This window comes from Sinocyclocheilus anshuiensis, unplaced genomic scaffold (genome assembly GCF_001515605.1).
Source record: "Sinocyclocheilus anshuiensis isolate Anshui unplaced genomic scaffold, SAMN03320099.WGS_v1.1 scaffold185, whole genome shotgun sequence".
Lineage (NCBI taxonomy): Eukaryota > Metazoa > Chordata > Actinopteri > Cypriniformes > Cyprinidae > Sinocyclocheilus > Sinocyclocheilus anshuiensis.
Window position 1 is genome coordinate 828,019 of NW_015539887.1, and position 10,703 is coordinate 838,721.

Here is a 10,703-nt window from a genome sequence, read left to right on the forward strand (position 1 = left end):
ATAATTTTGACCCATACAATGTATTTTTGGCTATTGCTACAAATATACCCCAGCGACTTAATACTGGTTTTGTGGTCCAGGATCACATTTACAAAATACATTTACATTGGTCAGTGAAAACTTTGGAAATGTTTTCTTTGTACTTTTGTCAATTAAATAAAAGTTAAAGAGAACGAACAAATCACAGATTCTTGATTTTATTGCATTTTTACAAAACGGCCCAACTTTGGGGGAATTGGGGTTGTACAAGTTCAAGTTCCACAGAAGACCACTGTAACAATAACAATGGAAGTGAAGTTTCGATCAAACGTGTCACTGAAATGACCAATCAGAGAATGAGCATCCACATGCATGAACAAGTGACTGAAGCTCTAATGTGATTGTTTCCACATCATCATACCAGTAACCTCTTTAAGCTTAAAGGATTGAGAGGACGTGTCTTCAAAATGTAACACCATCGAAGTGCCATAATTACTCTCAGAGACGAAAGTTCTATAAATACACAAGCACTCCACCATCTGCTGTGAACACAGATGCACATGACGTCAGGGACAGTTTGTTGTGGCTCACGTTTCATTAAGCCTCCTTCACAGGCGCTAACACGGAGCTGAGAATAATGTCTGGAGGGTCTAAGTAAAGAGAATGAGCAGGTTTGTGGATTTCTTTGGACTGTTTCACAAACCAAGAGCGGGTCCAACGGTATGTTAGCCAAACCCCACTGACGCATATGAATTGGGAGAGGCAACAATTTAAGGAAAGCAAACTAGAAGCACATTGTTTTTATGTGCCCAAAGACCAGAGGAAACAACTTCCTGATTAAAAAGGAGGCTCGCCATAAAGCACAAACTAGCTGTTGACTGAGTTAAACCTTTCTTGTTAGGCGACAACACAGGCTGTTTTCACACCTCAGGCAAGTTTATAAGCAGCACACAAATTCGAGAAAAGTATGTGCATAGTATATTACACTAGACTTATAAAAAGTCAATTTTGACACAAATGGATTGTTATTTAAAGGGATAATTCGCTTTAATTTAATTTCTGTGATCCACTTGTATAAAAAAAAAAAGTATACACATTTGCATATCAAAGAGTCATATTTTACTTTTCCATGAGTGTTTTGCTCACTTTCTCTGAGCCTTTCACAGTTCAGTTTTGCTGTTGTGCCTTTAAGAAACAAGCAACAGCGCCTTTTCTCAGGATCTGTTCAATCGCTTTCGGGTTTGTAATGTCAAATTGTTCTTAACGCTCCCATCCTTCAATACTGAATCATCAGGGAAACAGGGAAGAAACTCCAGCCACTAGGATCCTTTGGAATGATATGGAAAGTCGGACACATTACAATGTTTATCCTAAAAGATCAAGGATTATTTGATAGACACATATTATGATATAACCCCATTTAATTACTGGTTCTCAACCAGGGGGTCAGGCCCCGTTAGAGGGCCTATATTAGTCAAGGTTCTCTTCTCAGTCTACATTTCTTGGTAATTATATAGGACAAAACCTTAGTTGGCACATGAAATTATTCTTACTGAAGCTCTCTTATATTGGATATTGAAGAATGTACCTCTGCATAGATTCAGATGTCCCAATTGCATACTATTCAATACCAGTTTATTGTATAAATCTTGTGAGTAGCGTATTCACACTGAAAATTCCAAGTAGTGTACTTCAAATACTAGATGCACATTCCAAAAAACATGTGACCGAAAAAACATGGTGTGGGAAGTTAGACACTTCAATCATAGCTATGCTGGTTGACAAACTAACCTTATAAAATTCACACACTAGACAATAGGGTACATAGTGCACAGTAAAACTGTACAGTAACTATTACGTCATTTGTGGAAAAACTAGAGTCCATCCTCCTATGCCAAGTCAGAAATACAAGCATAAACAAATTCAAACAAACAACAGTCAGAAAAGGCCTATATATATATATATACGCTGTCAATCGATTAAAAAAAAAAAAACTAATTAATCGCATGTGTTTTCTGAAATTAATTGCACCTAACATTAAACTTTAAAAATATATTTTGTAATTGCAATAATTTCACATTTAATCTTCAAATTAATGTAGAAACCACATAAAGACAGTATATTTTTAATATTTGTTTAATGGCATCTTGTTGTATGACTGAAGGAGGCCAGTATCACTGACACCAATACTACTGATTCCTCTATAAAATTATTTTCTTCCTAATATTTAACCATCGACTATAGCCATTCAACAACCAGTGTTATATTCAGCTACCTGTGCCCTTCAGCAAGTAGGAAATATACAGAAATTGAATAAAGTTATCAAACACAAAATTCTTAATTAAATATAGATGAATCCTTAAAGCTATAAAAGTTATTGATTTCCTCTTTTTTCTTTGATGAACAGACATTACAGCAGCTGGGTTAATAGGTTATTTTCGGTGCGGTTTCTTTAAGAGCTGCCGCTGCTGAACATGACAAGGATCTGACAAGCATCATATTTTCTCTCAACTCTCTTTACCTTTTCTGACCCACTTCAGGTCTTAAAGTCTCTATTAATGAGCAGTTGAATCGGGTGTGTAAGATGAGGGAGACAAGTGTTGGGCTGCTCCAGGACAGTTTTGAAATCCATTTCAGAGTTCTTAAAGGGTCATGAAACCCCAGACTACTTTTTCTGAGATTTTAGCAGAGGTGTTTGTGTTGCACATCATAGAAGACAATGTTAGCATCCGATAATTTTAAATGTTGGAGAAAACTGGTTCATTTTAAGCTTTTTTGCGCTATTTTCATCTTCCGGGTTTAAAATCTACATTGTGTTGACGTCACAATTTGTGACGTGGCAACTGACTATAGTACATCGATCGATGACGCGTCGGTGTCTATTAAATTAGTCATGAGACTGCGTGTTCTTACTCTATGAGAAAATGCTTCGCATAATTATTCACATCAGCATGTGCTGATTTGCTATGACAGACGTTTCAGACTGTGAGATGACATTGCGCACATTAACTGAGAGAAACGTTCATGGATCAAAGAAGAGTGTTTGTTTTTGCTTTGTAATAAGTTTGGCACAAACGTGATTCATTCACTTGGTGAGCATAACCGTTTTTACAGCTCTGTGACAACCCGTCAAAAGAGGCTTATAAACGCCACAGAATAAGCCTTAAAAGTTCTCAGAGGTGCAACAGCGCGTTCATATAGTCTTTACAGATCTTCTTTATGCACCAAGAGCTTGTAACACTCCAAAGAGAAAGGAAAAATTGAAATCGCATCATATGACCCCTTTAAATGTGACTCATATATAACATATAGCCCAATACATGCATGCACAGTTTTTAGGCAGCTTTAATCGCCTTCATTACTTAACTGACCACGACATTGCATGCACGTCGTTTCTTTCGCACTTTGATATGAAATGATAAAGGCTTCAGCGCGCTCCGGCGCCTTTGTGCATGCAATTGAAGAGCGCACGCCAGGTAGCCTACAGTACCGTGGCGTTTCCGCACTCGTTTGACTCGCAGGTGCTGAGGTGAAGTGGAGTGCACGTCTGAAACGTCTCCTGTTTGATGTGCTTGTAAAGACGTTCTGAGACTAAATTAGCAAGAAAAAAGTGACAGAAGCAGCAGTCGTGAGTGGGGTGGCCAACACTAGCCCCGCCCCTGCGTTAACGGCGTTAAATATTTTTAACACGTTAAACTAAACTGAAAACATTAATCGCCTGCGTTAACGCGCTAATTTTGACAGCACTAATATATATATATATATATATATATTACACAGTAATCAACATTTGAAGTGGATAAAAACGTTCAAAGTTGTCCTAAGACAAGAACGAGTATTGTTTTGGTTTTAGGACAACTTTGATGATAGGTTTTGATCCATATATTTGTTCAAAATCTAGATCTCAGCTATATCTGCCACAGCATTGTCATATACAGTATAGGTTTCGAAAAGAAGGGTTACATGAGATTATGGCATTAGAGTCACTGATTTTGAGAACTTGTCTCCATTTCCACCGTAAGTTGAGGTCACAGGATCAATTCCCAGATGCTGGCTTTTGATTTAGTCTATAACTCAAAGGGTCCACACCAATGGCTGGATTAAGAAAATGGACAAGCTGAGGCAGGTGATAAAACTCTTTCCTATCAACAAACCTGCAAATCACCCATTTCAGACTGAAACAGTGGACAGAAAGAATAAAACTTGGTGTAACTGGTGTCTCCTGAAATTTGACTTTGCGAACCTTTGGATTGTTGAAAATGCATAGGTTTTGTATATATATCTTTACCAAACTACACTGTTGCCACAAAGTTGTAGTTTGCTTGCTGCAGCAAGGAGAAACTAAAGTCAAAGGATGGTTACGATCAGGCTTGGACATCAATGTGAAACTGAATTCCACTGTTAACATGAACCTGTGATTGCGAAAACCACAATGCTTGAATTGGAGCCAAAGATTCTTTAAGAAATTTGTACATATTGCCAGACAGTGACTAGTTGCGTAACTGAGACTATGGGTGTGTGATTTATGAAACCTTTAAAACATGCACTAACAAACATTGTCTGCACTTACAAATGCGGTTTGTGGGCAGTCAGGGTTCAGGTCACGGTGATAACATACTATGCAATTTACCACATCTACGTCTAGCATTCATACCGTGTTGGGTAGGAAGTGGGAGTTTTTGCCATCTCACCTCCAGACACTGGGGCATCCATGAAAACAGCTCCCAGTTTCTCTGTGGCAACTGCCATTTCCTTGGAGACAGCTGGATCAATGGTGCTGGAATCAATGAGTAGGGATCCCTTCTTCACTTTCCTTTTGTAAAGTAAAGATATCAGTAAACAAGATCTGTCCAGTACATGCGTCATGTCTTTAAAATACTGACTTTAAACATTTCTCACCACAATTAAATCAGCTAAAATTTCATTTAATCTGGATATTGTTATCTAAATTTAAAGTATGGCTGAATATATGTTGGATTTGACTTGGATTTTTTTTTAACCCTCTCAAATTATGTTTGCTAATTAAACTGTTCAAATGTTGTGTTCATTAAAATCTATATAGCCTTTTTAGGAAAGAATTCCTTACTTCAGGATGCCATTTGGGCCTGTATACACGTCTATAACATTGGGGCTGGAGGGAAGCATTGTGATGATTCGATCTGCCTTGTCTGCCACATCCGCAGGGCTGTCCAGAATCTGAGAACAGGGGGGAAAAAAAGAAGTACGTCTAATTCAAGCAATGTGAAAAAATATTTCACTCAAAAAAAAAAAAAAGTACATTTTATGTCCGTTATCCTGACCTGAGCTCCCAGTTCCTGTAGCTCTTTGCAGGACTCTGGAAATACATCTGAGACCATCACTGGATATCCATGTTTTATGAGGTTCTTTGCCATTGGGTTTCCCATGTTCCCCAGGCCAATGAAGCCCACCTGGGTTTTAGAGGCCATGGACCTGATGGAGACTACAAAGAGACATGAATTATATAAATTAGTGTCATATTTAGAATTTCACATCGGATATTTTAGCATTTAACATATGACTGTTACAGATTAAATGAATGAAAATATGACGTGCAAATCCATGTATCATTCGATCATTCGTTTTTTGATTTAATATTGAAAGTAGAAAAATTAGAAAACGACTCCTTTTTCGTTTTTTTCCAAAAAAGGAAAAAACGAAAATTCAACTTAAATGTTCGTTTTTCGTTCATGGGTGGAAAAATGAATAAACAGCTTGAATATTCGATTTCTACACGTGGGCGGGAATTAAATGCCCCTTTCTGCTGATTGGTCAGCCGAAGATCAAACCGTGCCTTCATCAGGGCTGCGTTCAGCCCCGACAAAAACGGTGCAAAACGTTTTTTAAACGGAAATGGTGATGCGTTGAACACCCTGTTCTGATGACGCAAGAGTCGCAACTATGGCAGCTGAGAAGGCCATTCTTTGTGCTCTTTTTGAAGAATTTTCGAAGCTTGATGAAATCGGTATAAATACGTGTTTAATACTGCAAAATACTCTCAATGTTACAGTCACTGCCCTTGCCCTCCAGAATAAAATATTAAATCAAAAAACGAATGATCGAATGATACACGGATTCGTGCAGAGTCTAAGAATAGATCTTGACAAGTCTGTGCATGTTGACCTAGAGGCAGATATGTGCAAATACACTGGATATTAGATTAAAAATGTCATTTTTGTTATCAAACAAAAAGAATCCGTAAAAAGAGCACCACAGAAAGCTGATCAAATTCTTGTTTACTACTTAAGTCTGAATAATGCTTTATCCTTTTACAATTTCAATCTGGTTAGATGAACTTGATTTATCATGATGATATATTAAATCTCACTCATAGATATATCGGAAAAGACTTTGCAACTGCAACAATTTAACAACCGTCCACCATTTAGTTCAATAGCGGCTGAGTATGATCACAATAAGTATAACTTAATTGTTTTCTCGTGTTTCAGTGACTTACACACAATGACTTTGGCCTAACAGCTATTACCGAGAGTTGGCAGTGCATTGCATTATATCAGATGTTTGCCGCACGGAAAAATTGCATATAAGTGCACAGTAGTTGACAAAAACATAACATTTTTAGGATAACGGTGCAAACACATTACCCTGCACGGCGTTGACATGATTATGACACTTTCCTACTAGACACCGCGAGCCCCTTAACAGAGCGGCCATGCTGCTTCGCTCGTGACCTTCGACTTACAGTGACGCCATTGGATAATCGATGACTGACACATGTGCCTCCATACGTTTCATTCACCTCGGAACTCTTCGTCCAATGACATTCAAGGGAAGGCGGGACATCCTTAAAATCTCATAAGAGATCAATGGAAAAACAAAAATAACTTGTAACTGCCCTTATTTAGTCTGCTATTTAATTTAACCCAAACAAACTAGTATTATTTGTATTTAATAAAAGGATTTAATCCTGTTTATGTCTTGTAATTGTATATGCAAACAGAAACATGTGTCTTAATATTTCACTAACGTTAACTTATTCAACCTTAGGTCAAATGTAACTCTTAGGGAACTTAACGTAAGGATATTTTATATGTCTATGGTTGTGGCGGATATGATGTGTGTGATGCGATCATGCGAGTGGTGTTGTTGTTATTGTGTTGTTCCGGGAAACCACTGACACGAAAGAACGGGGGATGTACTTGCGCTGAGAGAGACTGGAAAGTGCGTCAAAAACAGCGCTGGGTTTTTCTGTGATACTTCAGCATAGAAATGAGGTATTGTGCCGTATTTTTATTCACTTTTATTGTCTGTTTATATGCGTATTAGTCTTAAATATCTACTATGATTTTATGTTACTGACTTTTAATATAATTTTGAGCTCTGTTGTGGTGAAAGACCAGTTGGTCGAGAACATGATAAGGGTTATTCCTGAACGATCGGCCTCACACTTTGTCTTGACTTAGGATATTAACTGATGCGTTCTTATACAGAAATAAAGACCAGATAAGATGTGGAAATGGGATGATTAAACACTGATCGAATGGCAAAAGCTAATAAGCTGTAATTGTCTTGACATTATGGTTTGTTATTGTTTAGCCAGACGGCTAAGACGAGCTAAAACCTGCTAGCAAGCTAACATCGCTACCACTAGCTTAGCTAATATAGAAAACTTGATGTATATTGGAGTATATTTGGTATAACCATATAATATTTATATACTATGCGGTATGAAATATATTTTTTATTTAACTTTTCCTCGTTACAACATGATTAACACTCGAAGTTGTAATAAGTGCTTGTAACTTCGGCCTATTAGCAAAACATTTATGTCTAAAAAACAAGTATGAAGGAAAATATATATATATTTGACAGTCATTTACACATATAGGCCTAATTAATTATTTTTTTGATGTATTATCTAATGTCACATTTCTGTTTGTGTTGTGCTATTTTTAGAGAGACGACCTTTGGATTTTCAGGTAAAATAGTATCATGGAAGTTATAACTAAATAGCCGCAATAAATGCAGTTTTGTTATTACAGGGTTACATGATCGTGTAAACAAAGCATTTTACAGTTCAAGTCAGTAAGACACGTCGTCTGTGACGTCACTACTCGGTCTCGGTAAAGGTCATTATAATTTTGATTTGAGATAGAGGGGGAGCTATACTGTTTTATGGGCGGTTATCGCAAGTTTTCACTCCTTCGCATGCTAAAATGTACCGTGTGAAAAATCTTTTTATTTTTTTTCGGCAGAGCTCAGCTGTTTCTGAAAGCGTGACGGAGTCTCTGTACTGTCAGGAATTTCCTGCTCTGCCGCTGTACTCACTGCGCTCTTATCATACATAAGATTACGTTATGTTTCTTTAGAAAAAAAAAAGGAAAAATGAGCAGTGTGAATTAATTTGTGACAGCTTAGTGAAGAATAGGTAAAGAAGGTTTTTTTGTACAATGCGTGTTCCTCAAATCATTTGCAATGCTTATTTTCCCCAAGCAAGACAAACTGAAGAAACTGGTCAGGTAAACCAACACACAACTTTAAGGTCTTCGCTGCTGACATATTGTTTAGGCATCACCATGATTACAAAACAAATGACCTTTTCTTATCAAGTGCGGCTTGTGTTCACAACCACACAGAAAAATCTCGACAATCATCAGACTCCGTTTGTTCATTGCTTACTGAGTCATCACCTTATGAGTGTGAGATGTGACATGTTTGAAGTCTGTAAAAAGTACATTAGTACAAAATTGGTACATTCCCCAGAGTTTGATAGTTGTGATTAATAATTTGACCTACCTCAGTTTAACTTAGTTACAATAAATGCAGTTTACTTTAATAAAGTATTATGCTTTGAAGAGTCTTTATTAAAAATTATGGAGGGCTTTAAGGGAGTTGAGAGACAGAGTGGCTGAGTGCTGTTTAATCTAAGATCAAATTGACATGTTTCACCCAGAAATGAAAATTATCATCATTTACTCACTCTCAAGTAGTTCCAAACCGGTATGAGTTTCTTTCTTCTGTTGAACATTAAATAAAATGATGTTTTGAAGAATGTGATTAAGCAAACAGTAGCTGGTCCCCATTGAATTCTATAGTTTGGAAAAAAAACACCATGGAAGTCAGTGGGGACCAGAAACTGTTATATCAAGGATTCTTGAGACACGGGACAAATATATATATGTACAGTATGTGTGTGTGTATGCGTGTGACAGAATGAGGTCTCACAACCATGTTTTTACTCCTGGTCGACAACAAAATATATTTATTAAAACAATTAAAAACCAAGCAGTATCAATGTCAGCTTGATGTTATTATTCACATATTTCACTTGAAAGAGGTTCACCAAGCCCACACAGGCTCTTCTGAGTTTTATAGTTTTTTTAAATATGTAATTTTAGGTAATTGTGCTTAAGGAACCTATTATTAAGCCCATTTGATTTATTTTGAAAGAGATGGTAGGCATAAAATAAATAGGCCTAAATACTTAGAGAAATTACTTGATTTATCTCAAATGCAAATGTTTGTCCCTGATACTTTTTATTCGGAGTCAATCAAATGTGTAGTTCTTAATTAGAATAATCTCTTGCAGCTGTAGAAATCACATCAAAACTTTAATTTGTCAAAATTAATTAATTAATATGAATTAAACTAGTTCATAAATAAGTTGACTTTTCTGGTATTGAAATACAATTTGTATAGAGTCAAATGCAGTAGACAAACAAAAAAAAGTTTATAACCTTAAATATTTTTGATGCCTCTAGAGACAAAAAAAATAATGCCCTGTCTGTAATTATAATCCAGAAATATTGCCTGACTTGAGTCATGTGGGCGTATAAGGAACCATGCCATTTATCTTCAGTCTTCCTATTAATGCCACTAAGCTACTGAACCTCAAACAAACACTTTGATCTTCAATATTTCATGTCCTTGTATTGTCATGTTTTTTTTGTTATTTGTTAAGCAGTCATGCAATAATATAAATAATGTACACTCAGCTTGTCATTAATGCAAAATAAACACAAACTTGTAATTAGAACTCAAAGTGGTGTTTTCACATAGTAAAAAAGTTAATATTACTCAAATTAATATTTTGTGTCAGTTTCCGTATTTATTTGGTAAAAAGTAGGATAATGTTCAGTAGGGCTGGGTGATATGACGATATTATCGCATATCGACGATGTCTCGTAAGTATCACGATGTCGATGTCAACAGTCAGGTAACAGACGATTATCAACATTATCGGAAAAACAATGACAAATGATAAACCTAGTAAGTTGCAACAAATATTTTACATAGCCCCATAGTCACCATACAGGTTTTTTTGCATGCAAGAATGAAATAATTTAGTAGGAGGGTTGGGAATCGAAAAGCTATTCCAATTTCGGAAATCAACGTGCTGTTTTCTGTGCTGCTCAGTGCTCACACACACACACAAAGCGCACACACAAAAGCCGCTTCTTATATACGCGAACACTGGACTGAGCTCTCTTTCTCGCATTCTTACACATTCGAATGGACAAATACACACAGAATTATATCAAAATGTCCCATAAATACAATCAGTTATGTCTTAAGTGAACGTAAAGAGATGAGAAAGAAAACAAGGGTGTATTGGATCCGTGCATTGACAGCAGCCGCTGCCGCCAGTCATTAATGTTAATTTAAAGAACGAAAGAAAAGAAAATCCCTCACTGATCTTGACTGAATCACTTTTGTAACCTCAGTTTATATTTTATTTGCCTGTT

At 36.6% G+C, this 10,703-nt stretch overlaps 2 protein-coding genes across 5 annotated transcripts in view; one reads left to right on the forward strand and one right to left on the reverse strand.

The window, feature by feature from the left end:
• Positions 1–6,725, reverse strand: part of LOC107685537 (3-hydroxyisobutyrate dehydrogenase, mitochondrial-like) — a 17,318-nt gene extending 10,593 nt beyond the window's left edge. Inside the window, exons 1-4 of the mRNA XM_016482150.1 lie at positions 6,603–6,725; positions 5,280–5,440; positions 5,066–5,175; positions 4,671–4,792 (exon numbers count right to left, since the gene is read on the reverse strand). Coding sequence (XP_016337636.1) covers positions 4,671–4,792; positions 5,066–5,175; positions 5,280–5,440; positions 6,603–6,672 — 463 coding nt within the window. The 5' untranslated portion in view covers positions 6,673–6,725. The remainder of the gene's footprint in view (positions 1–4,670; positions 4,793–5,065; positions 5,176–5,279; positions 5,441–6,602) is intronic.
• A 349-nt stretch (positions 6,726–7,074) lies between these two features.
• The window catches only part of LOC107685538 (tax1-binding protein 1 homolog B-like), a 37,136-nt gene continuing 33,507 nt past the window's right edge, over positions 7,075–10,703 (forward strand). For 2 of the 4 annotated variants that reach the window (XM_016482155.1, XM_016482152.1), the window contains exon 1: positions 7,077–7,232. The gene's annotated coding sequence lies outside the window, so the exon portion shown is untranslated. Of the gene's footprint in view, positions 7,233–10,703 lie in introns of all 4 variants that reach the window. The other 2 variants (XM_016482153.1, XM_016482151.1) reach the window with 2 other exon arrangements.